Source organism: Pelecanus crispus, chromosome 5 (genome assembly GCF_030463565.1).
Source record: "Pelecanus crispus isolate bPelCri1 chromosome 5, bPelCri1.pri, whole genome shotgun sequence".
Lineage (NCBI taxonomy): Eukaryota > Metazoa > Chordata > Aves > Pelecaniformes > Pelecanidae > Pelecanus > Pelecanus crispus.
This window is the reverse complement of record NC_134647.1, coordinates 3,199,083-3,225,981: the sequence shown is the minus strand read 5'-3', so window position 1 is coordinate 3,225,981 and position 26,899 is coordinate 3,199,083. Positions and strand designations below refer to the sequence as shown.

Here is a 26,899-nt window from a genome sequence, read left to right as displayed (position 1 = left end):
ATTTTTAGCAAAGCTGTTAAGAGAAGTTGGATTTTTCTGCAGTTGTAATCTCTTTTCTTGACTGTACGGTTCTCCTGAATTGCTTCAATCTCTGTATTTAGGCCAACAGTGAGATGTGGATAATGCTGCAACTTCTCACAGAGCTTTGAGATTTTATATTGTCCACTTAGTAATAATCTGTTCCAAAAATCCACTCAAGAAAGTCATCTGGCTTTTTTCTAATACATTGCTCTGTAGTACAAATAGCTGAGCAGCTGTACTTGCAGGCACTAGCGCCTGGCAAGGCAAGCACAGAATGCAGTTGAGGATGTGTATATCTGTGTATGTATCTGTATGTATATTGGACTAGCTCATCGCGCGCCGTGATGCTCCATCAAGAGGTACGAGGGGCTAATTCAGCTGGAGGAGGCACAGCAAATGTATACGGCTTGCCTTGTTCGCTGTGTACTGGGCAGGATTTGCTGATGGCTTGATCAATGCCGCGTGCCCTTTTAAAACGCAGTGACTTTGCTGACCCTGGGAAGCCACGCTACGCCCAGGTTTTACTGCTGATGCTCTCAGTAGCTGTTTCGGTGACACTGCAAACACGGGTGTCTGCACCCATACAGCTCCATCTTCTCCAACGGCAGCAGCCAATTCCTCCTCAACAGCCCAACACTGATTTTTGTCACCATATAAATCATACCAAGTGCCACTACTGAAGATTGACCTGTTAGTCTCAAACTGCTGTCATATCCATCTTCTACTTCTCTCCGCTTTTAGATTACCTTTTATTTTTTTTCCCTCTCCCCTTTTCTATTACCTTATTTTTTCTTCCTCTCCCCTTTTATATTGCATTTTGTTTGGTTTTCTCCTCATAGAGCTTATCTGTTTGCTTTTTTATTTTCTTACCACTTTCTGGGTCAACCATAAATAGCCAGTGGAAAACTCTGCTGCCATTTGATAAACACATTGGCTTGATTATTTTTCACTTTATGGTATCTTTTACAATTTAGCTTCAAAGCAAAGTAGTTCAATGATGCAAACAAATCTTGAAGCAAAGTTAATCTTGCCATACAGAAGCACATGTTTCTTTATACTTGAGAAAAAAGTTTGCTTATATTGGTAATACAGGATTTATTCTGTCCATTGCTTGCTTTATGTGCAGCCCAGATTTTGTGAGTATTATAGAATAACCTTAGCCATAAACTGCAAACAAAACTGTTGCCAGCATAAACAATTTATTTTAATCGTACCATATGTGGCCATTGAGCTGTGAAGCACTGCCTAAGAGTTGCCTTCCCTCTTTCTGTGCGGGAGGAAGGAGGGACTGTTGCTAAGAGCTGAAGGAAGATGGGAGCACCTAAGGCGGTTTCATACCGGGCGTGTTGTGTGAGCCAGTGCCAGAGCTGGGAAAAAGAATGCAAAATGGAAACCCCTGGTTGTCAGTGCCCAGCTCGGGAAACACCTGCCTCGCCTGCAGACCTGCTCCCCTTTGGGGAAAAAAAATGCTGAGATGAGTCACTGCTATCTCCATCCTCTAATCAAGACGTTTGAAGGGCTGCTTATCTGAGATGGCTCCGAATATCTGCGAGTGCAGCAAGCGCAGAGCTGGCTGCCTCATTCGGGCAGCAGCCCTTCGGGCTGTCCGTCCTCCTGGCAGAAGGACGGGAGCTGCCGCGGCGGGAACCAGCTCCTGGTGCTGCCTGCAGCGCTTTTTGAAGGCTGGCTGTGTGCAGAGCCAGTGCTATTGATGTGGTTGTTTTCCCGAAGCAGGCTGAACTATTGCCCTGGTTTTTAAATTTGCTTTTAATTCACTTTTGTCAGAATTGGTCAATAGTGTATCATGTAATATGGACTTATGTTTTTTTTAAAATTAAGTGAACTCTTCCCTTCTTAAGTTTTATGATATGTACATGTGCTGTTTCAGCAATGGCAGTACTATATGAATGTATATTTTTAACTGAGTACATTGCTTTTCTGGCTTGATGCAACTCTTAATCTGTTCACCTTAGTAGAACTTGCACTTGGCCTGTTTTGGATTCAGATTTGTACTGGAACTGAACAAATGTGGATTTGACTTGCAAGTGATCTTAGGCTCATCAGCTCTTCGGTCCCCTGTTTATACAATGGAAATACTCCTTCCTTTTATCTGTTACTGGGCTTGGTGGTTTAAATTTCAGGGTTTTCTGATTTTTTGGTATTACAGTAGCTGTTGGTACACACGTAAGTTTCATTTTGAGAAAGTCATTTGGGACCCGCTCTTTAAAAAACAAGAAGTGTGAAAGCTGAAGCCGCTGCATGTGTCTCATCTTGCTGGTGGATGTGGGAATTCAGAGCAATTATTCTACCCTGGAGAGAGGTACCTTCTGTGTTTAGGCTTTGGAGTCCATTGCTGTGTACCTGTCCTTCTTTTCTAAAGAGCTATTGGTAACTGTATAACTGTATTTCTACCGCATGCAATGGCTGGATGGTGTGAACGCAGTCGTAGGTGTGCAGGGGCCAGCGCTGGAGCCCCGCTCTTCCTCCGACTCAGGAGCAAGCAGCAGGAGCTCCCGCTGAGAGCTGTGCAGGGGCAACGATGGCAGCACTGTCCTGCTGGTACAGCTCTGATCCTGCACTTTTTTTTTTTTTTTTTTTCCCCCCACGATCATTTAAGTGGAGCATTGCAAATAAAGATGCCTTTTTTTCCCCACAATCATTTAAGTGGAGCATTGCTAAAGATGCCTTGCTGCTCTGGATGCGTGCAGTAGGCAGTGCTCGGCCTCTCTAGGTAAGCTGCTGCGGAGGGAAAGGGGGCAGCTCCTTTTTGCTGCCACCGCACGCTTGGTGTGTCTGCAAAGTTACCCCCCCTCTTGAGGGGTTACGGGGAAAAAGGGCTGGGAGGAGAGGAGACTGTGTTCATTTACAGTTGTCTCCAAGGCTAAGCTGGTTTGTGTAACAAGAACTACTTGCTTTTTATATTTGCTTTTTATTATTATTAAAACCTGCCATTTGGAGTGGCATGGGTTTCAGAGACTTTTGAGATATAGGAATTGTAAATTGAATAAACGTCAAGGATGGGGAAGACGAGACACCTCTGTGGCTTCAGGACTAAGGGGTCTGTTTTTTTTTTTATTTGAAATAGTGCCAAAAGATGAGGGTGGCTGGAGGTTGAAGTCTGTCAGCAGAATGGCTTGTGACCTAACAGGAAGAGCAAGTGCTTATGCTGATGTAAATAAAAGGTCTTAATGATTGTTTGCACCTTCCTTATCCTCCTTATCTTCTGCCAGTTGACAGGCCTGTGTCTTGCAGGTTTTGTTTGTTTCTGCAAGACACAAACAGGAATATGAATCGTGATTTACATAGGAGACAGGTACTGTGTTTATATGACTGTCATTTTATAGGTCGTGGTCCTTTTATAGGTTGTGGTCCTTTCTTCATCTCCCTTGCCACAGCGGCTCAAGAAACGGCATGAGGGCTTTCCCTCACGTGTGTAAGCATTTAACGTGATCACTTTTTGTGCCTCCTGAACACTATCAGGGAATGGAGAGTGGCAGGCCAGATTGTACCCTGCTTTGAAGATTTGGGCAATGCAGAAGGAATATGTCAGCATTACTAAATCTGATAATAGAATTACTGTCAGATAAGTCTGGCCAGCATTGCCTGGATAATTTCTGTTTCTGGATAATTTTCAGCAGAAAGTGGGGCTGGTCCGCTGATCTCATTGCTGTGCCATATATGTAAGCTGTAATGCATTTCTAGCTGCAGGGAGGGCACAGGAAGGGGTTATGGGCCAGAAAATCCATTTTTGCACTTAACAAACCAAAAATTACCAAAGAAGGTCCAAGCAGTGCATTTCAAAAAGAAATTCTGCAGCTCTTGGTTCTTACAAAGTTCACGGGAGGGTATTTCGGTGTGTGTGCATGGGTGTGTGTGTTTTAACTAGCTCAATAATACCACTTGTATTCCTATTATTTGTGTAACCATTTGAGCTCTGTTCTGTGTAGTAACACAATCAGAACCCCCCTGCCAGCTGTCCAGGAAAGCACAACTTGTCACCACGAATTTCTCAGTGTGGGGCAAGTTGGCGTAGACGTTCTAGCTACCAAATACAAAGCCATTTGGAACCAGTTCCACTTGAATTTTGAGTGAGATGTAAACAATTCTAAATTTCTTGATGATTGACTTAGTTTATCAGTGGTGGATTAACTTACCAGAAATGCAAAAAACAGATTCTTAAGTGCTCTGTTTTCCTCCTCATAACTGGTGCAAAAATGGAGGAGGCAGTAATTCTGGTTTGTAAGGGGTTGCGATGTTTTTGTGAGGAATTTTTTTTTTTTTTTTTTTTTTTGTCTCTACTTACCTAATTACCTAATGTGATTTTTATGAACTAGAGGTACAAATAAGAATGCCTGTACTGGAATAGGATTGCTGAGTGTTACCAAACCAAGCACTGCAGTGTCATGACCCTGCTCCCACAAATGTAAGGGTTTTACAAATAGCATTGGGGTCTCTGTTTAACAGTTTCCTATTTAAGCTCTCCTAGCCCCCACTACATCAGAGACAGAATCCTTAGTTTCTAAATATTATTATAAACTAGGATTTTTGTATAATTACCTCGCCCCAAATGGTGTAGCTTGAGGAAGACTGGATGATTGGTGCTGTGAGATTTGGATATATCAAGTAAAACTGAGATTTCTGCTTTCTGCCCTCCCCCTCCCCCGCTCCAAATAATGAGATGAGATACATAAGGACATCAGTGCAACAAGCCAAGAAGCAGAAGCTTGTTGGTTGTAAGGTTGTGGATGGGAGGGAGCAGGTTCCTCTTCTGTCGTGGTTTAGCCCCAGGCAGCAGCTCAGCACCACGCAGCCGCTCGCTGCCCCTGCCCCGGTGGGATGGGGGAGAGAATCGGAGGAGTGTGAGTGAGAAACACTCCTGGGCTGAGATAAGAACAGTTTAATCATTGAAATAAAGTAAAATAGTAATGATAATAATAACAATATAATAATGATAATAATAATTACAATGTCCAAAGCAAGTGATGCCCAATGCAATTGCTCACCACCCGCCGACCGATGCCCAGCCAGTTCCCGAGCAGCGATCGCTGCTCCCTAGCCAACCCCCCCCAGTTTCTATACTGCCCATGACGCCGTATGGTATGGAATGGCCCTTGGGGCAGTTGGGGTCAACTGTTCTGGCTGTGCCCCCTCCCAGCTTCTTGTGCCCCTGGCAGAGCATGGGAAGCTGCAAAGTCCTTGCCTGGCATAAGCAGCACTGAGCAACAACTGAACCATCAGCGTGTTATCACCATTCTTCTCATCCTAAATCCAAACCACAGCACTGTGCCTGCTACTAGGAAGAAAATTAACTCTATCCCAGCCAAAACCAGGACATCTTTATACAGAGGGTATGGATGGCAGGAACCGGTGCTCTTGCAGGCTGGAGCTGAAGCTCCAAGTGACCAGGCTTGTGCTTGGCCGGTCCCGGCTGGCTTTGTTCCTCCCAAAGGGGAGCTGCCTCCTCTCTCCTCCAGCCCTGCCCGTCTTAAATTGGGTGAAATGGCAGGGGAGAAGAAACCGGGCAAACTGAGATAAGAATCGGAAGAAAAGGTAAAAGGAATCAATAGACGTGTTACCAGAGTGAAAGGAGGTCAGTGGTTTTACAATGGGAACCAAAGTCCGTGTGAAACGCTGCAGTTCCTGCATGTTCCTTCCTGGAAGATCTAATCTTGCTGTTTGGTCTTATTTAATAAGCTTTTAGATGTGCGTTTCGCGTGTGAAGCATGGACCTCGCAGTAATGGTGTCATGCCAGGCAGCTGTGGCCTGCCCTGGGTGCTGGAGAGTCCGTGCTACCAGAACGGGGAGAAACGGCGGATGCGCAGAAGCTCATCAAAATGGCCGCACTGGTGCATGGGGTCTCTGTTCTGTGAACGCTGTTCTCCGTCCATGTTTGAAGAGGTTTGTTGCCAGGAGCAACTTGTCTGCATTACTCGGTGACAGGGTAATTGCTCTGCCTGCCTCGACATCTGAGCTTCTGTGAAGGCTCTCCCATGCTCAAATTGTAGCTGTTACTGTGGTCGCTGAGATGCAGAGCTGAATATTTCCGATATACGACATGAGTCCAGGCTACAAGCAGTCAAACTACAAAATGGAAGGCAATGCTGGGGCAGCTGTGCATCAAATATCTGTAGATAAAACTAGGCACAGCGCTGCCCTGTGTGCTGCCCTTTCAGTTCTTCTTTTGAGTATCGCTTTTCAATGGAAAAGGTAGAGGGAAGTACAGAAGTAGCCGTGCTGTCATTCTCCTTCCTTAATTCTCTGATGTGTTTTCAATGGGTGCGTTTTTAATTACATTGCAGGAGAGGATGCTGGGGCAGACTAGTGATGGTGTTCCTGTTGTATTGTATGCTTTTAAATTCCTGCTGCAACATCAGGTCAGTAAACATTCAAGCTTCCAGCACTTACTGGCATTTAGTATCTCCGTTTGCGAAGGAGGAAGCAAGTCTACCTTGTTGTTACTGGTCTCCCAGTGAATCAGGAACATACTCAACCAGCAAGGTATCAAGGGTGAGGGTTATTTCCTGATCTCTGGGAGTACCGTTCCTCCATTATATTGTGGACGCTGGTGTCTTCCTCTCTCACCTCTCTCGGACGCTATGAGTCTGGGCTGTTGAACACTTGAGATCTTTCAGTTCTTGAGGGCAGAGGAAAATAATTTACGTGTACCGGTGTGGTGGTTGGTCCTACAGTTTGCTGTCGGTGATAATGGGATGAGAATAATTCAACCCATTTGGGTTGCTCAGTTGGTGGAGCGTGTCCCCAGTGGAGAGCCATGTTCTCACCATGGTGTTCCACCATGCAGACAGCATTTTGGCTCCGCACAGGTCAGCGTGAAGGGAGTCAGAGATGTGCCCGGACTCGCGGCCTACGCTGGCTGTTGGGGTCTGGGCTCGCTGCTGTTGTGACTGCCAGGACGGTTTTGAGACCCTCCAGGAGCTCCTCCCTCAGGATTCAGTCGCACGATAAATCCGTGGCTCTGGATTAATCCCCGGGAGGCTGAACAAGCACATAGCCCAGCTGCAGATGTGACAGTTTCTGCTTGTGAAATGCTTTCTCTGCAGAACAAATACCGCACAATGCAGGCAGTGGGGTGCAAGCATCTCACTTGTTTCTTTTCGCCAATATATATCCAGCCTGACGGGACGCTCCGTGACCAGTGGTGTAGTTTGTTCTCTGATCCCCTTCAATCCTTGGTTTTGCGGAGCATGCTGAAAAGAAAGCTGCTCCACGGACCAGTGATGCCCTCTCATTTCATTTTGACCTCTCCTGACCTGAGGTGGATTTGAATCTACAACTGACAGTGCTCAGTATCCCATTACTAATCTTCTGAGCCACCCAGTTGCCCCATAAATCTGTAAGGGATATGTTTAACAAAGTGGAGATTAACACAACGCTGCCACGGCAGAATTAAGATGTAGTTACGTCTTGAACCGGGGCTGGTTTACGTTGCGCTTCTCTAGGTGGAGCTGAAGGTCAGCATCATACTTGGGACTTTTACTTCCCCAAAACCACTTCATTTCATGTTTTGAAATATCCACCTAGCTTTTTTGCTTTTTTTTTAATATTATAAACGCTGACGAGAAGCAGAGATGCTGCTCTGTGCATAACTTATTCCCACGGCCCCCCACCCATGCGGTGGCCTTGTCTGACTCCTCTTCCATTGCTGCTGTAGGGAGCTGCCTGAGGCTAGGTTTTACTACGTTGTTTTCTGGCTATGAAATTTTTATTTTTGTTAAAAGAAAATCATAATGTTCTTTAAATAACAAAAACCCAGTAGTTTAAAACCAATTTTGAAGCATTGCATTTTTACAAAATAGACAATTAATACATTGTTCTCTTTTCATTCTCAACAGCTACTAAAATCACAAGCCCTTTAGTTAGAGGAGTCTCAGGCTTCTATAATTATGGTACCTTTCTTTCTCTTTTCTTCTACAAAGACTATTTTTCTGTCTCTTCTTTCTAAACAGTTAATTTGCATGGTTTTATATACAAAAGAAATTATCAAATTCTCTTATCCTATCAATGTAAGGGAGTAGGGTAGGTTAGCTGAAATGCTGGAGCCTGGTAAAACCGGAGAAATTTTGGGTAATTTTGAGTCTGGCTTACCTTTAGAGCTCATTGAGTGCTTTCCCCCCGCCCCCAGAAGGAAGGAGACTGTTGAAGGTGGAAGCTATCAAAAGCAGGTTAGACAAGGATCCTGTGTGCTGGCTGTGGCTTGGAATATTATGTAGTAAATAGTCTCGCAAGATTTCTGTTTACTTAAGAACCTCTGATGTCCAGAGGATCTTTATCTGAAATGTGAGCAACAGCATTTTAAAGTTAATTTAATTAAGCTTGTCTGTGCTGTGCTGAAGTAAAATGAATAGATTATGAAGGTAGCTTCAAATAGGCCTGAAAAGGTCTATTAAATTAGTTAGAGCACGTTAAATTAAGCCAGTAGTTATCTGTTACGCATAACACAGTGGCGCAAGCTACCTGAAAGCCAGAGGGATGGTGCTGGGGACGATGTTTCCCCTGGGACCGTTAGAGCAGCCTCTGTCTAATTCCTCGCTCTGATGGGTTTATACCTATGATAAAGCGGAGAGCTCTGCTGACGTATCTACTGAAAACTTAGTTTTGTGAGAAAACATGGAAGAAACAATTTTTTGCGAAAGAAACACAAATGTGGAAAAGTTATCTTAATTTCTTCATGTGGGGTGAAGGACCCAGGAAAGGGGGAATGCTGCACATCTTAAGCTAGTGCTGTACAGAGCACTGGATTAAACCCTTTTTCCCACAATCTTTAACAAGGCTTCGTCTTTTCAGAGATTAAATTTAACTGCAGGAGGATAACACTGCTCTCCAAATACCCGGTTTTGTGCTGTTGCATAAGCAGTTAAGTAATCGAGGCCCAAATCTGCAAGCTGCCGCGTGGCGCGCAGGGCGCCGGCGGGCTGGAAGGATGGTGCTAATCCCGGCGGCATTAGGCTGTGCCGTGGAAGGAGTACCAAAGGATGCGTGGACTGAGCGCTGCTGGTAACGCAGCATCCACACGCGGTGCTTGGTGCTGCCGGGTGTTTGGTCACCGACCAGGCAGTGCCCCCACCGAGGCTGCCGGCACCCGTCTGCCCATGAAGTGATGAGGACGGCGAGGAGCTGTGTCCCAGGCTGTGTCCCAGGGCCTTTCCGCCTCCCCATCCCGTTCCTGAGCCACACAGTGTTGGGAAGTCCTGGAAGAGGAGGAGGAGCGAGTCGGTTGCCCTCAAGTAAGAAGAGGTCCTGTTTTCTGTGGCGCTGGTGGGTGCTCCCGGCTGGGCTGCAGCCTCCAGCAGTGACGGAGCTCCTGGCCCTCGGGTCCATGGGGTGCTGCTTCTCCAGCCCCTCGCCCCGACCTTCCTCCCAGCTGCGAGGAGTCTGTCAGCCTGCAGTTCATCATCTGATGGCCGGGCTGGGGGCTGGGAGATGGTTTGCACGGCTTTTTTTATTTTTGTGACTAGCGTTATGTTGGTAACATCCCATCAGGTGGGCTGAGGAGTCCCAGGTAGAGCTTTGGCAGGGCCTGTGGTGGCTGAATACACTGGGTTCATCTCATCCTCTGGCCAGTGGTGACCAGCTTGCACCAATACAAGTGAATAATAATGGAGCTGTGATTCTGAGTATTGCTGTGTCAGAAGTATAAAAAAATGTTGCTAAAGGGTATTGTTTCATAATTGGCTTTGTATTGGGAGATCTTGATATTTAAAATTCATTCAAGGTTTCTTAAAGAGTATATTTTCCAGGTCATGCATCTAGGTAGAAGAGCTTTAAAATAATTTCTAAGGCTTGGTTTCCTAAATTGCAGATCTATACCAAAATAAAATAATGCTTTCTGAAAACAGGATTTGTTGCAAGGAGTTAAAGGTTCTTTCTGCTGAGAGTGAGAGCTAAAAGTGGATCTCTGGCCGTGAGCCAAATTCCGTCAGCTCCACAGAAATATTCATGAGGTAGATCAATAATTAAGCCTGCTATGCAAAAGTAATGTTGTGTTCAACTCAAATTGCTCTGCAGTGCCTGTTCATACATGACTGCTTGTTTTAATTTATTTTCCAACTGAGTTTTAGGAGTATTACCAAGATTTAAGAATTTCTTTTGGAGAACTTGGTTTGACTATGTAGTGTATTCAGGTCATTCTGAATAAATTTCCTGAATTTTTTTTTTATCCCAAGTGTTCTGAATTCTCATCTGCTGGGTGAATTGCTACTGCCCCAATGTTTTTCAAGGGCAAGCTAAGATGGAAAATGGATAGGATGGCAGTAGCATTTCCTTAGTCAGTACGACTGAAAGGGAAAACGTAATAACTAATTTAACTGTTTTGCTAACATGCATTTATGTTCTCCCTCTGTCTTTAATCCTCATGTTTTCAATGCTCACTAGAGATAGATGGCTTCAGGAGAATGGGGTAGATCCTGTTTATTTCTGGTGCTTTGTCAGCAAGACAGAAACAGCCTTGTAGTTGCAGAATCTCTATAACTTGTGGGGAAAAGGAAGTCTTTCTGTCTAAGTCCTGTCTAATTCCAGGGGAAATTTGCAGGGCCAGCTATTTATCCCGCTTGCGAATGGAGCACGTTTGATGCAGCATTTGGTAAATGTGGCCTCTACGTTTTCAAAGGGAGTAAAGACTTTAATTCCTACTCCTGTAGGCTAGAGGGAAGAATTGCGTTTTATGCCACCTTCTGAGGGAGAAGCTCAGTGCGGTGCGAGGGATGTGCCTCGACTGAAAAATTGCATTGCCTCTGGTAATAGTTTGCTTTCTGCTCTTTGAAAAATTCTGTCTTCCAGGCCTGCAATTATATATCTTTTATTTATAAAACCTCTTCTACAAGAGCACTTATGGTAGTGAAAACTAGCTGGGAAATAATTTCTCATTAATTAAGCTCCTACATATCACATGATTCTATTACCTGTGTACTTGTCGGTTACGTACCGGCAGTGGCATCTTGTATGGTGTGTTAAACCCACTCATAGATCATTCATTCCAACTGCATCAATAAAACTCTTTGACTTGAATAGAGAGCCAGAATAATAATAATGACAGAGTTTCAGCAGAGTCACGGTTTGCCAAACGATTCATCCGATAAACTGAGCCATGTGATTTGGCATTGTTTTGTTTCTGCAGGGACCAAGAGTTTTCCCGAGCTATTGGCTGATGATCGCATGACTGATGCACCCCTTCTACAGGGGTAAAGGGGGTGCCTTTATTTGACCAGGTTCTGGAGCAAAGAACATTGCTGCCTTCTGAGGGGACAGAGGACTGAGATGAATGAGAGGGGCCCCGTGTACACAATCTATCCGTTTCAGCTGAGTGCCCAAACTATCGGCCCTTAGGAAGAGCCAAATCCAGCAGCCCGGCAGAGGTGAGGCTGAGCCCCTTTCCAGACCTCCTCGCCCAGAGGTGCAGCTGGCAGCACGGACACATGCACCTTGTGACCTGTGGTCCCGCTTCAGTTGCTGGTGCTTAGACCCCCGTACACATGCACGCACACAGAATGAGCTCCCTCCCCCAGGAAGAGAGTTAGAAAGAAATTTAGTTAGGAGGTAGGACTGTGCTGATCGGGTGTGGGGCACGGCCAGACAAGCATAGTGACCAGCAGCCTGCTTACATTACATGGCTGGTGCTTTTGTCCCTTCATCCCATGTTTGTTCCTCCCCAAATCACCCACATCCCTCCCTTTCCTTGCCTTTGTCCTCCCCTAATCATCCCCTAACTCTTGTGCAATGCTGCAATGTTCTTCCCCTGCATCCCACTACGTGTGCTGTACCCCTAAGCGGTCTGAAGGGTGATCCTGAGAGCCGTCGTGATGGCTTTCTCACCTGGACCACGGGGCAGATGCTCTCCAGGGACAGCCTTGGCAGGAGCCCGGTCAGGGTGCCTCTTCCTGGAGTCTGCCATTTGGGTTCCCTGCCTGCCTCTGTGCTTCTGAGCATCTTGGGACGTGCGGAGATGAGCATGGATAGACTGATAGATGTTTTTCTCTCTTTTAAAAATGGATGCGTGACATCTTCTTGAGTCTCGTTCAAAACCATGTCCCCTTCGAGGACGTACTGGCATGGTATTTTGCAGGCAAATATGAATGAGCTTCGCCGCCGCCATCAGCAGAGCTTGTATGTTTGGGGTCAGAACTGCGCCGGGCGTATTCACAACTGCTGGTCATCATATAACTTGCTCACAGCTGTTGTCTGCTCAAGCAGAACAAACTTGCATCTGTCCTGGGAGAAATCTGGATGGTGCCTCTAATTCTAGGGGATGGTTTCAGGCTGTAATTCCTCCTCAGACTCAGACGTCTCCTTACAGCCCCCAAAAAGCAAAGAAACCCAGCGTTTTGTATGCTCTCTTCTTCTTTTCTAGTTTAGCAATTATATATCTGAACTACATGCTGGCTGTTGGAATTTCTGTTCTAAGCCGTCTCACCTTGCCCGTGGTTTTTATAAGGCACTTTGGGGATGGACCGTGGACTGTGGATTCTGCCTCCGAACTCAGATGCCTGGAAGTCAGGCGTCTTCTTGCTTAGCATCCTAACCTGCAGATGCACTGCTGAAGTCGACCCTGAACGTCTGTCTGAAGATCACAGGGAATTAATCATGAAATTGCATTAAGGCTCCTAATTCTTAGCATGCAGCTCTAAGCACTGAGGCTTCTCATTTCCTGTCTATATGGAATTTAGGAGAGTTGAGGGGGGGTTTTTTTGTTTCGTTTTCGTTTTTTAAACAGGAAATATATTTGGTTGTCTTTAATTGAAAATGCATTAGCTTCTAGTGATATTACTGCTCTGTGACGTTGCTTGTAAAACGATGGTTTTGATAGCACATGCGTTTATGGTTAAGATCCTTTTTGTGCTTGTGAAATCCTCTTTCGTTTTTTTTTTGGTTTTTTTTTTTTTTTTAAATGCCAAGCCTTGTAAACTCAGTAGGAAACTTTAAACATTAAGCTGATGAAATAATAACTGGCAATACATATGAATAGCATTCTTCATGCTATCGAAGGGCCAGAACAGAATCTATCTTGCTGTCAATACAACTTCAGCAGGAATTGTGTGGGTGGATCGGAGCACTTACCCTAGCCATTATGCAGCAGTGCATAAGTTAATGGAACAGATTGTCAGGGGGACTGTAGGAAGTAATCGCATAGGAAGGAAAACGTGATTTATGTATGAGAGATAATACACTGCATATAATGAGAAAGTTTGAAAAATAATGTATGGAGGAGGTGCACAGATAAAACTTAGCATCAACTCAGGAAATAACACTATTTCTAGCTGCTTATTACTTTTTTGAATAAGCTCTAATAAGGCTGAAATGTTCCTGATTTTGTTATTTAATTCAAGCTGAGTTACATCTGGGGGAAAAAAAAAAAACAGTTGTGTTATTTCTGAAGATGACTATAGGGGAAAAAGTACTGCTTGGGAACGTGCTAAAAATAAGGTGATGTTCATGCTTGCTCACCCTCCCTCTGTTTCGCAGCAAAACCTTTGGATCTGCTGGCGTGTTGCCTTTGTAGGACGGATATGGCTTTTTTTACCTTTGAGGAAAGTCTGTCAAAAATTGAATAACACCCTCCAAAACAAAACCAAAACAAAAGAAACCCCAAACCATAGTTTGCTCCAGAGAAAAATCGTCTATTTAACGGTATCTTCGCAGCTGAATTGCCACAGCTTTCCTTCAGGCTGGGCCTCTTCTTCCTGTCTAAGGCAGTGCGATAGGACGAGAGGAAGTGGCCTCAAGCTGCGTCTGGGGAGGTTTAGATTGGATATTAGGAAAAATTTCTTCACGGAAAGGGTGGTCAAGCATTGGAACAGGCTGCCCAGAGAGGCAGTGGAGTCCCCATCCCTGGAAGTGTTAAAAAAACAGGCAGATGTGGCACTTTGGGACATGGTGTAGTGGGCATGGTGGTGTTGGGTTGATGATTGGACTGATGATCTTAGAGGTCCTTTCCAACCTTAATGATTCCCAGTTTTTCCTTTCATTAAAAACTAATCCAGCCACCAAGCCAGGAAACATGAAATTACTACTCTACCCTTGATTGGTTTAGTGTGGACTTGGTAGTGTAGGTTAATGGTTGGACTGGATGATCTTAAAGGTCTTTTCCAACCTAAACGATTCTACGTTTCTGTGGTCTCCTCCAGTCCCTAAACGATTCTACGTTTCTGTGGTCTCCTCCAGTCCCTATAAGCTGAGGGTGAGCTCTTGCAGGACATGTGCGGAGTAGGGCTGTGGGCTGCTCAGCTGGGATGTGGAAAAAGCAAGGGATGACCCAGTGGGAGAGGTGGTGGAGTCACAGCCTGCCACTGGGAAGCTGGAGCTGGGTGGAGATGGCGGTGAGGAGGACTCCAAGGAGAGCTGGTGGGACAGAAGGGTCAGAAAGCTGAATAGGGTGAGTGGGTGACACGGGAGGTGCCCAGCCTTTCTGCAACATCAGAGACCCAAGCAGGAACTTCTGAACAAAGAAAGAGGGGGGAGGATGAGGAGCCTAAGGAGCAGGGAGTGCAGCTGGTGTCGGTGGGGAGAAGAGGGTTGAGGGGGATTCATAGAATCATGGAATGGTTTGGGTGGGCAGGGCCCTTCAGAGCCCACCCAGCCCAGCCCCTGCAGTGCCAGGGACAGCTTTAACCAGAGCAGGGTGCTCAGAGCCCCGTCCAGCCTGGCCTGGGATGGTGCCAGGGATGGGGCCTCCACTGCCTCTCTGGGCAACCTGGGCCAGTGCCTCACCACCCTCAGCGTAAAAAATAAATCCTGGATTGAGAGGATTTAGGGCAGAGGAGAAGCGGTAGTAGAGCAAAAGTAGTATAAACTCTCAAACAGGATAGACAGAGGGTCTGTGCCCACTCATCATACTCTCCTTTGTGGAAAGGAACATGAGCCTTGACTTGTCTTTGTCTAAGATCAATGTGGAGATGAAGCACAAAAAACCTCCCCAAAAACCCGTAAGTGCTGCTTGGATAATGGAGCGCTCTCATTTTGTGCAGTTGGTGACAGATGCTTTGTGGTCCTTCACATTCATTTATTTTCTTCAGATATCAGTGATGGGTGTTCCAGTCTTTTAGCTTCCCAGAACAAAAATCCCGAGGAAGAAATTTGACCTATGTAGCACGTTTGTGAATTGCTGCTTTACATTTGTAGCTTTTCGGTTTGGCAGCTAAATAGCGGTTGCAGCCAGTGCCTCTTTCAGCTGCGTGCAGCACAATTACAACGGGATTGTTTCTGGGGGCTCTCTGACATTATAGTTGTTGAGAGCTCAGTAGAAGAGCGGGATTGATTGCACCAGAGCAGTGTTTGCCTGGAGTGCTGTGTTTGCCATGGTAGGATGATGTGCTGGCATCGCCCTCTGCTACTCTCTCACATTGCTTAGCTAATAAGCCTCAACTCGGGCATGAAGGAAATAAATGGGATAAGCGGGCAGCTGAGGTGGTGTGTCCGTGTGTTTTTTGGCCTCTTGCATTAGGGTTTATTATCTAGTGCTTGGAATAAGCAAAATGGGAGTAAGTAGGTAAAAAGTCCATTTGAGAAATCGTTCCAGAATAGTTATAGCAGGGCTGGGCATCCCTTCTCATCCTAGGAACGCAGAGCTTTGTCTAGCTGAGAGCCACACAATGTGCACTGTCTGTGGAAAGCTGTGGAGAGGCAGAGTTTGGGGTGGGGGCCAACTGGGTGCTCCCAGCAGTCCCACAGCTCTCCCGGCGCTGGGGCTGCGTTGGTGATGTCGGTCTGGGTCGCCTCTTTGGGCTTGCGTCTTACCAAGTGGGGTGCTTGGATGGTTCAGTGTTCACCCCGTGCCAGCACAAGACCATGAGTTATTTACTAAAGGATTTATAAATTGCCGCCTTATCCTTGAGATCTGAAATTCTGGGATGAAACGTGAAGAATGCACATTGCAGGCAAACATCTCCCTGTCTTATTTTCCCCTGTGGCTGTTAAGTACCCGAGTTTAAGGAGCAGGCAAGTGTAAGCTTATGATCTGCTTGAAATAAAATCAAAGTGTGACAAAAATGTCTAATTGAGCACAGCATTTGAACATCTGGCTGCAAATGGCAGAAATGGCACGTTGACTCAACAGAACAAGGCTCCTACATTGGGTATCCAGCCACCTCGCAGTTAGCTTTGAAGCCCTTGTTATGCTGCTCTCAGAGCAGGTGTCACATCTGCAAAGGGAAATATTACAGGCTTTGATGGACGATAAGAAAGATGTTACACTTCCACTTAGTGTAACTTTAAATAAAGGAATTGTACTTTAAATGCAAACGTCTGTCTTGGTTTTGAGTTGTAAGGAGCTGAGCTGCTGTCTTAAAAATTGATTTGCCTTTTAAGTGTCATGCAAACCTGTTTTTAGGATTGCTACTATGTTTCTCTTGTAACCAATTATACTCGCTACAAAGAGGAATCAAAATTTTCTGGAAGTGTTTGTGCGGGTGGTGCTACACCGTGTATAAACATATGAATACGTGTCAGTCAAGGAGTCACCTGGGAACTAGGGCAGCTCGGTGTCTGTCATGGTGGTTCACAACCTGGAAATGGCCCCAGTCCCATTCAAAATGTCATTTGGAGCTCTTTCCACAGGGCATCTTGTTATTTGTTGGTGTTAAGGATAAAAATCATGACTATTTCTGGATAAAATATAAGCTTAGGGCAACAAAAGAGTCTGACTGGGCTGCCTCTTTTGGGGCTACCCTGTGCATTTGCATGTTTAGCATAGAAATGAAACCAGAGTATTTCTGCTGAAGGAACGTGTGCTTGGACTGTGCTGGGCCACCCCAGCCTCAGTGGAAGGCACCTCTCCGGACCTGCAAACGTCTTGTTCTCTCTGCTCTGGTTGCCGTTTCTCACACCACAGCTTTCAGTAGTTTGCAGTAATGAACAGCAAATCTTTTGCAAATATTTGTATGGCTGTTCCCCCTTAAGTCCTAGGAGAGGGAGAAAATAATCAACTTTCAATTGCTGATATTTCAGCTTATTGTTTCCTGCAACTGGAGCTGCTGACCCAAATGTGAACACACAGAAAACATATGCCGTGTTTTATTTGCCAGCTATAGAAAAGCTGGTTTTGGAGCACACAAGATGTCACATCTGTTTAGTCAACAAAATATTGTCGTCTCCATTGGCGCTGAATGGCTTCCTTTGTCGTAAATGCTGCGTTTCAGGTTGCCTCTTAAACTGGATCTATAAACGGTTTTAAATGTTCTTTATCTTACAGAGTTTCTCTTTTGTTTGCAGCAAGGGAAGCCGTATGTCTTTGATAGAGTGTTACCTCCTAATACAACCCAGGAACAAGTTTATAATGCCTGTGCCAAGCAGATTGTTAAAGGTAGGTGTTGTCTTGTTTATTCCTGCTTGGGGGGAGGGCAAAAGGTGTCTCCCTGTGCCTCAAGCTACTTAAAGACAGGATAATAAATGTTTAGCTGTCTGTATGGGAGTTTAGTAATGAGTAGTTCCAGGCATTTCCTTTCTTAAGGACTTGTCTGTGTATAAAAAACCAAACCAAAACCCAAACCAACCAACCAAAAAAAAAAAGACAAATAGCTGAAGGAATTGCAGTAGTTGTTCCTTACTTTCTCCTTGTGTATGACTTATTCCACACAAATACTTGCTTTTTGTGATAGCTGATAAGCAAGAAAAAGCGTGTTCTTCATGCAGCATGAGACTGTTCAGTACGGGATGAGCATGGAATAGCTGTGTCTTTGAATGGAAGGATGGACCGTTAAAGGAAAACGTAAAGGGCACTGGTTTTGTAGCTGCTTTGCATGCAGATAGCTCGCATTTAAAAATGAAATGAGAACGCAAGTGCCTATCGGATAGCACCCTATTTGTTTAAAACAAAACCTTCATAAGCTGTTGCAATTTCAAGTTTTTAACTTCATAATCAAACTTTTTGGGTACATTTTAATTGCCTGCCATATTTCCCCCACCTCCCAAATCACCCTCAGACCTCCCACTTGGTCCTGATGCTGGATAATCCATCCATGATGGAATTAAAACTCCCGCAACATCTCAGGGGTTACAAGTAGTACCTGGTCTAGTTGTTCTCTGGCCTTGTGTGGTGTCCCTGTGCCCCCCAAGATTTGGTCCTCAGTTCTTGCAGACAGTGGGAATGGTGTCAGAGCTGGTCAGAGTTGTGCTTGCATATCAACGCAAGGCTGCGTGTTGAAGGCTGTGGGATTTATGTGGCATGAGAGGTTTGGGCTTGCTCAGAGGTGCAGGAGCTACCGAAGCAGTGTTGAAGGACTCGGTAGCGTTTCAGGCATGGAGCTGGATCTGCTGCGAGCTTGTGTGTCTGCGGCTGGGGAGAGGTCCCTGGGGTGGGCAGCCCTGCTGCAAACCCTGGGTTCTGTTCTGGAGGAAATTGGTTGGCTCACTTGGACAGCCTCGAGCAAACCAACGCGCGTGTAGTCTAGATGGTCGGGGGTGAGGACCAGAAGCTAAATTATTTGATGTTGGAGAGAGGAAATGAGTCATAAGACTTCAGTTGCCCCTTCTCAGAGGGGAGCCTAATTACAGCAATTCTGACTTCAGATGGTTAAGCCTTTAATAAAAACTGGTGGGACTGGAGCTGTAGAGCTTAGAAATCATTATTTTGGGTTGCTGACACACCACTCAACTTTTGGAAGCTTGGGGAACTGTTTCAGTACTACAGCGTGCACTAACAGAAGCAGCACATCGCTGTTTGTAGACTTGCGGAGGCTATTTATATCCCCTGTGGAGGTTGGTTTCCTCTGAAAATGATGAGAGAAATAAAATCCTGTTTGAGAGCAATTTGGAAGACCTAAATCAGTGACTAAGTCTTCTTCATTAACCAAATAGAAAGGCAAATACTTTCCAAAGTCCTATTTGAAAACAGAGTTCAAACATTCTTTTGCATGTGTGTTAATGTGGACCTTCTAGATACCTTGAAAGGCAAGGTTGGGCGGGGGGGAGAGGGGGTGCAAGAAAGGAAAAGAGAAACAGAAATGGGGAAAAAAGAGAGAGGGAGGGAAAGAGAAAGTGAGAAGGAGAGCAATGGGAAAGGAGGGGGGAGAGAAGGAGAGTGTGAGACTCAGGGAGGGAGGGAGAGCACAGTGTTCTGGGTTTACATTTCCATACGTTTAATTTCCAGTTTAAAGCCTAATAAAGTGCCGAATGTGAAACAGACTGGGCTGTTCCTGATAAACTGGAGCGATGTAATTTACTACATGGAAATATGAGCTGAGTGCGTTACAACTTGGAGCACTATTTAAATCTTTGAGACTTCTTTAGATAGCTTTTCAAGGTTACCATTTGTTATCAGACTTCATTATACTCCCATGACATGGCTGATGGTTTCGTTGTGATTAATGCTATTACAGAAAATGGCAGCTGGCCTAACATCTAAAACAGCAGTTATAATAACTATGTTGACAATAAAATGAGCTAAATGTGGTTTTTTGCACTAAAGAAGAAATGGGATTAGGTTTAAGTAAACAGCTCAATGACCGAGTCAAAGTATTTCACATTCCGTATGTGAGAAACATGAGAAACAAGGAGGTTTTTAGAGGAGGAGAAGCAATCTGTGTGTTACAGCGATTTGCATCGGGGTGGGCGCTGGGATGGTGCTGGTTCAAGGTACTCCCGAGGGCAGAAGCACCAGTAGTGGAAGTGTGGCAGGAATCATCGCTGGTGCATATGACCACAGTTTGGGAACTTGTGTTTGCATTTTTTTAACCAAACTAAGAAATATCACTAAATCCGAAAGGGAACAATAGTGTGTGATTGCCACCACTTTTGCTTTGTTTCCCATTGCTCTCTATTGCCAGAAAACAGCTTTATCTTCTCAATCTACACAGATGGATGTCTGTATCTGGATTTTGCATCCTTCCTACAATTACATTGAGGGGAGAATATATAATGGCCCAAGCTATTGGTGAGCACTGGAGCTGTGAGCACGTTAATGCACATGTGAACATCTGCACATTTGTGTGTCCTGTGAGGAGGAGAAAATTGCTTTAATGATTTTTTGGGTGGTGGGGTTGTTCTCCCTGGGTAGCTTATTGACTTTCTATTCTGGTTACACATACGGGCCTCAAATGCTGAGTCACAGAACTAGAAAGTTTAGAGACAGAAAAGGTAAGTATAGAGCTAAAAATCTGGTCATAGATATGAGGCTGAAAGGACTTCCGTAAAGCCATTTGGTCTTCCTTCTTGCTGCTAAGACTCCCGTACTTGGGAGACTCCCATTTTGGGGTTGTTCAGCCTGGAGAAGAGGAGGCTGAGGGGAGACCTTATCGCTCTCTACAACTCCCTGAAAGGAGGTTGTAGTGAGGGGGGTGTTGGTCTCTTCTCCCAAGTAGTTAGCGATAGGATGAGAGGAAATGGGCTCAAACTGCGCCAGGAGAGGTTTAGATTGGATATTAGGAAAAATTTCTTCATGGAAAGGGTAGTCAAGCATTGGAACAGGCTGCCCAGAGAGGTGGGGGAGTCCCCATCCCTGGAGGGGTTCAAAAAATGGGTAGATGTGGCACTTGGAGACATGGTTTAGTGGGCATGGGTGTGTTGGGTTGATGGTTGGACTGATGATCTTAGAGGGCCTTTCCAATCTTAACGATTCCTAGTTTTTACTTTCATTATAAATAATCCAGCCACCAAGCCAGGAAACATGAAATTACTACTCTACCCTTAATTGGTTTAGTGGTGGACTTAGCAGTGTTAGGTTAATGGTTGGACTGGATGATCTTAAAGGTCTTTTCCAACCTAAACCATTCTAGGATTCTGTGACTCGGTACGTGTCAGTGGCCCATCTGAAAGGTCTGCAGTCCACAGCCACCCTTGTCGCTCCATTGCAGAGCCCTGCTGGGCGCTGTGGTGCTGCTGGCAAGGCTTTCTGGGTCCCTAACTCGAGCGAGTAGCCCCGACACAGGGGCTGCACTTTTAGCCCGTTGCTACTTGTCCTGTCCATCCTCGTCAGGAAGAAGGCCACCTGGCAGCAGTTGAGTGGCTGAGTCGAGTAGCTGCCTTTGGTGGGGAGGGTAAATCAAGCTGAAAATCACTGAAGAGAGAGTTGGACCAGGAATTAAGAAAAGCACTCGGTCTTATTTTGTTTGTCATTTTTACATAATGTAAAAATCCCAACTGATCTTTGTTCGGTCACTTTGTTCAGCTGGTTTTTCCCCCCTCTCCCTTGCTCTTAAGTTTTGTGCAGGCTGTTTCTATCAGCAAGTGTCTTCTCTCTCTCTAGGCAGTTGACAGATGGTATATTAACCATCTTAAGGTGGAAAGCCTTCCCACAAAAATAACCTCGACTTTTTTAATTGCAGGTGATGCAAAGGACTATTTTCTATATAGAATAAGGCATTTTTTTGCTAATTGGGAAGGTAAATTACTTCTTTACGCTTCGTCAAGCAGCGAGGTATCTTAGTATACATTGATGCAAATTCTGAGCAATTTTCTTATATAACAGTTGATTAACTGGATTATTTTCCCTCTAGGCTGTGTACGAGTATAGCTGACATTGTACCTTGCATTCACCTGGAGATAATAAGCTTTTTTTTTTTTTTTTTTTTAATTCAATGTATTTTTTTTAAAATGTTAACCGAGCTTGGCAAAAATTGGAAATAGTAGTGAACTTGTAGATTGTGCTTAACTGTCCTGGGCTGGAATTTTTAAATACCTTTTAAGGTATTTGGATGCTAGGTGATATTTTAGAAACAAAAAGGAGTTGCACATGTTTGCTCAAGGATTTCTGACTTCCTCCTAGGACAACTATTTATATTTTTTGATGCCTAAACATCTTTGAAACTCTGTTTTTTTGTGCACCTTCCAAACACAAATTGGCTTTCATCTAAAGAGAAAAACAAACCTTCTTCCTCTTCCAACTTCTAGCTAGATTTTAGTTTGGAATAAAAAACTCCAGACCTAAATATTTTCTTTCCTTGCCGGCTAACAAAGATGAACCTTCTATACGCAGTAGATATGGAGTACTTACAACTGGATCTAGTCTCAAAAGTTAAAATATGACTGCCTCCCAGTTGTGCTTAGATGTATGTGTGTTTAATAAGAAAAGTGTCAAGTAAGCTTTTTATTTAAAATATTTCAAATACAGTTGCATTAAACATTGCCTTTCCTATAGGCTATTTTGAAATTTGGTATTAATCTGATTAACTTTTTAAAAGGAAATAATATTTTTGTGTTAAAAAACAAGACAGAACTCCTATCTCCTGTGAGCTGCTCTTATGCTGCAGATCCCTGGCTGCACCTCGGTCTCTACATCCGTGTTGCTGCTGGTTCGCCCAAGTTAAACCCATCGGTGCAAGTGGAGTGGAGCTCCTAGCAGAATCCGTTCTAAAGTTTTAATCATCAACAACCTTCAGGCAATTGCTAAGCAGCTAATTTTCTTTTGTTAGTACTTCAGTGTCTTCCAAAGGCATTGCTTAGTATATATTGGGGTTTTATTGGAAAAAATGCTATTAAAATTGCACCCGTGAAGGTTCACGTGAATGGGCTTTGAACGTGGCGCAGCCGGATGGCCAGCAGCGAGGCTTGCCCGCTGTTTTCTCCTGCGTGCAAGCTGCCCTTGTTGTAGCCCTTCCCTTCCGCTCAAGTTCGTGCTGTGTTGAACTGAAAATCAGTGAGATGTTCCCTTCAGAAAAGAATGGTGAGTGAACGTTTTGAAATACCAATAGCATGAAATTTGGCCCAAATACTGAAGCCTGTTGGTGAAATTATGGGTTGAGGCATGAACTCAGGATAGCACTGCATCTATGGCTGGACATCTGGTTTTTAATCTATGCAATTATTATTTATAATTCCTTATTTGAAACTTTCTTTCCTTAAAGCAAGGATAAGCAGTGTCTCTATTTTTATAAACAGATGAGGATGCTAAATTCATACAAAATGTTAATACCAGAATGACAGTAATTATAGTCTCTAACTTTGTCATTCTTCTCGATTTCGAGATTTGAAAAATGTACCCAGCAATATTCTGTTTAGGTCTATACAACCTCTGGCATGTCTGTCCTCTTCAGCTCCCCAAAATAGTTCTGCCACAACTTAAACAGTTACACTCTGTGTTTAATTATAATATATATTTTTAAATGGCTTCATTCCAATTTCATCCTTATTCAGTATTGCTGTATAGGAAATGTGGGTCTGTGTTGTGGTTGTCTCGGAAGAGGTTCTCTTTGCCTTTCCTTTATCAATTTCTTTTCTTTAAAATCATCTTTCTGTGGTTTTTATCTCAATTTTTTTCACAACTTGTTTCTTCTTTATTCTTTTTATATTTTTCTAACATGCCTTACTTAATTCTCCTTCCTAGATGGACCATCTACATATATACATATGGAGATACAAATAAGGAGATTGTGTGTGTGTGTGTGTTTATGTATATATAATAATATTATGTTATATGCAATAATATATAATAGACATGTGTATATTTATATATTTATTATATATTTGTATTTACTATAAATATATGTACATTATATATAGACACGATTTTTTTTTCTCCTGGTAGCCTCTATTTGTATAGATACGGATGGTGGGAAATATAACAAATATTTCGGAAGCAGCGAAGGCCAGCTCTGAAAGCAGGAGCTGCGCTGGGAGGTGGCCGTGGACAGGCAGCTTTCTGCCCTGCCGGGTGGCAGCTGGGCTTCGGTGGCTGCTCCCAGTCCCCTCCGCAGGCTGCCAGGGTCGAGCTTTCCTTTTGCTTTTCTTTTTCGCCCTTGGCTCCCCCCACGGCTTTGCTGCTCTCTCTCTGTACAGTGTTTCTGCTCCGGGGGCCCGTGGCAGAGCTGCGGTACCGAGTACGATGCTGCTGGCCCCCGGCAAGAGGCATGGGGCACGGTGGCCAGCGGAGGGTGGGCGTCCCCAGCCGGCACCCTTCTCGCTGCCCTCGGGGGCTCGGGGGGTCCTTCAGAGGACGCTGATGGGAGCAGCACGGGGCTATCACCACTGGTTTTTAGATTGAAGGCTTCCTTCATTCTTCATTAGCGACTATAATAAGCATTACTCTTTTTTACATGCAGAAATGGGTGGCCCTACTTAAGACTTTAAACTCACTTGCCTGGAGCAAGTCCAACCCAGTAATCCTTTCAACGGCAAAGACGTGGCACTGTGCATAAGACCCAGCTGGTTTACAACCCTCCCCAATTTCTGAAAGCTACTATAGACATTAACCACTGCAAAGTTAAAAATGGATATTTTTATATCTTAATGTGATACAAAATTATTCATTCTGCCTTGAGAGAAGTGTATTTTCAATAAAGCAAATTCCTGTTCATCTGACTTCTTTCTTGCTTGGCTCTTCTGCTTGGCAATTAATGAGGCCCTGAACTGTTGAGGGTGTTGTAGTAGTAGCAATATACAGTATGAGTTTGTTTAATTTTCTCTATGGTGCGTGGTGGTTTAAAACGCAGGCAATAAAGTTTTCTCTTTCCCATGTTACACAGGTATATTGGATAATATCTAGTGTCCAGAGATACTTTTTTTCCCAGGAAAGTGAGAGAGATGTCAATAATTCTGCGATTCTCTAATTTAGATTTTATTACCAATTTTTTCTGGCCTAAAGGTAGCTAGTTATGTCATATTTTTCCCATTCTTTATTGCACAAACTATTTTTGAATTGAGCTTCAATGTTGTAGAAGACTTTTGAAATGCTAATAATCCAGCTTTAAGATGCCAATGTGAGTTTTAATTGTTTTTCTTCTTCTTGCAGATGTTCTGGAAGGCTACAATGGCACGATCTTTGCTTATGGACAGACATCATCAGGAAAAACGCATACTATGGAGGTACAGTGGCAAAATTAAATCAGTTTGGTAGCAGCAGTAGAATTATATGTACCAATTACCTGAGCAAGCCAGCTATCTGGAGCACTCAGCTGTGAGTGACATATGAAAAGAGATCTGGGTATGTTTAGCTTCCACTGCCTTTTAAGCTGTAGTATTTCTTTCAGTGTGGAGTTTTTTTCAAGAGATGTCTACAGATACCTAGCTAAACTAACAAATGGCGAGTGAAAAATATCAAGTATAGTTTCTCCATATTTGTCGTACCTGTTTAGGTATGTATATATTTTAAGGGATTTGAGTGAGATTTGTTAATCCAGAAATGAAAACAGTAATAAGGGTCTGTAGAGTTCCCTTGCATGCAGGATTATGAAAATTCATGCCACGGTTATTTGTTTTCTCATTTGCACTCCCCTTCTGGGAATACCACTCGCATGCTGCAGCACAGATGGATGAATTTGAGAATTGTTGCTTTGGAGGAGAAGAATACCAAATTATAGCAAATTCCAGTGGCTGGAGTCCTGAGTCTGTTCCTATTTCTGCTACATGAAGTGTGACGGTGTCATTTTTTTCCTGTGGGTTTTTTTTTTTTTAACTGTTCAGTTAGAAGACATTTAGGTATTTTAGTCTCTTGCTAAAAAAGTAGGATCATTCAGGCATTTAATCCTCGCATAGGATTGTTCCATCACAACACTGTACGAGCTGGGTGTATATGTCTTGGGGCATTTCAGTTCGGCTGTGAACTTTAAACAGGAGGTCTACAGCAAAGTTTTGCTAAATGAAAGGAAAAAATGAGCGTTCCTTTAAGAGCATCAGATGGTTTTGCTACACGATTAACGCAGGTGACCTACCTGACCTGAAGGTTAAAGGAGAAGGAAAGCAATATTCTCCCGAGCCAGCAGGCCCTGGTGAAATTGCTGTTCGATTGCCACAGTTCCTCCTTTCCTGGAGGATGCAGTAACTGATGCCTCACGTCTAATTAAGTCTGTCCTTGCGAGGATGGGGGAAATCACTAACTCAGCCCTCACAGATGGCACAAGGGCTGAGTAATCCACCAGCTCTGAATGTAATTAAATCAAAATGTCTGCAGGGCTTGAGCTGGTGCTTCCACATGGCATAGGGAAAGATCTCTTAAAGCCAATTTATATTCAGAATTACAAGCTGTGATAAAGAAAATGACTGTAGAAAAATGGCTGTTTTACTTCTTTAATAAAGAAAAAGCTGTCATTTTAAAGTGGAATCAAATCTATATTCAGTTTTAATCCCCCTTTTAACCTAACATCCTCTTGTAAAGTTGCTAAAGTATGTTGTGGAAAAAAAAAAAAGTCTGAAGTTGAAGAAATAGTAAATCCTCTTGGTAAAGCTGTTATGGAGGATTTTCTGTGAAATGTGAAATGCTTCATAGTGTTAGTGTTAAGCTTAAACAGGACACAGTAGTATAGTATAGCCCGGATAGGCTTTCTGACATACGTAGGTCTTTCTCCCGTGCTAGATAAAGCATTTGCCAACCTGTATAGCAGGATATAACCAAAACCTTCTTAAAAAAAGATGTATTTTTGCCCATAAGATTATATTGATGGGCTTTGACCTTGTAATAACATTTTCAATAGTGGGTCCCTATAGATTGTAGTTGTTATGTCAACATCCTGAAATAAACCAGCACTGTCTCAAATGTTACACTTCACTAGCTACTGCCTGCCTGCTATGTTTAAATGTGGAAATTAATGCTTTTATTAAAATGAGAGGCTTTAATGAGCAAAGAACTCTCCATCCTGGTGCTTTGGGGGACGTTACTAACTGCAGTGTCAGCACGGCAGCAGCAGTACATTTCTCCAAACTCTTTCTGAAGTTACAGCTAAATCCATGAGAGCAGGTTTTTTGGGGTTTTTTTTTTGATTCCAGCTTTCCAGTGAATAGCCTACCTTTACCTTTCTCTTCCCTTCCAGTTTATGGTCTTCATAAATTATAGTGGGACCTGCTTCAATCATCTCCTGTTTTAATAACAATCCATTGATAATAAAGTAAAAATATTTTTTTCAATACATCCCAGAGTGCTGGTGTTACAGCATTTTAAAAGATCTTAACTCTTTATTTGCAAAGCAGTGAATGTGATCTTGCTTCACTGAAGTTTCTACTGAC

At 43.9% G+C, this 26,899-nt stretch overlaps 1 protein-coding gene across 4 annotated transcripts in view; it reads left to right on the top strand.

Annotated features, from left to right (window-relative positions):
* Positions 1-26,899, top strand: part of KIF5C (kinesin family member 5C) — an 81,155-nt gene that overhangs the window by 10,226 nt on the left and 44,030 nt on the right. For 3 of the 4 annotated variants that reach the window (XM_075711597.1, XM_075711599.1, XM_075711598.1), the window contains exons 2-3: positions 17,243-17,333; positions 24,693-24,766. The exons of the other annotated variant lie outside the window; for it this stretch is intronic. In XM_075711597.1, coding sequence (XP_075567712.1) covers positions 17,243-17,333; positions 24,693-24,766 — 165 coding nt within the window. The remainder of the gene's footprint in view (positions 1-17,242; positions 17,334-24,692; positions 24,767-26,899) is intronic. 4 annotated transcript variants of the gene reach the window in all.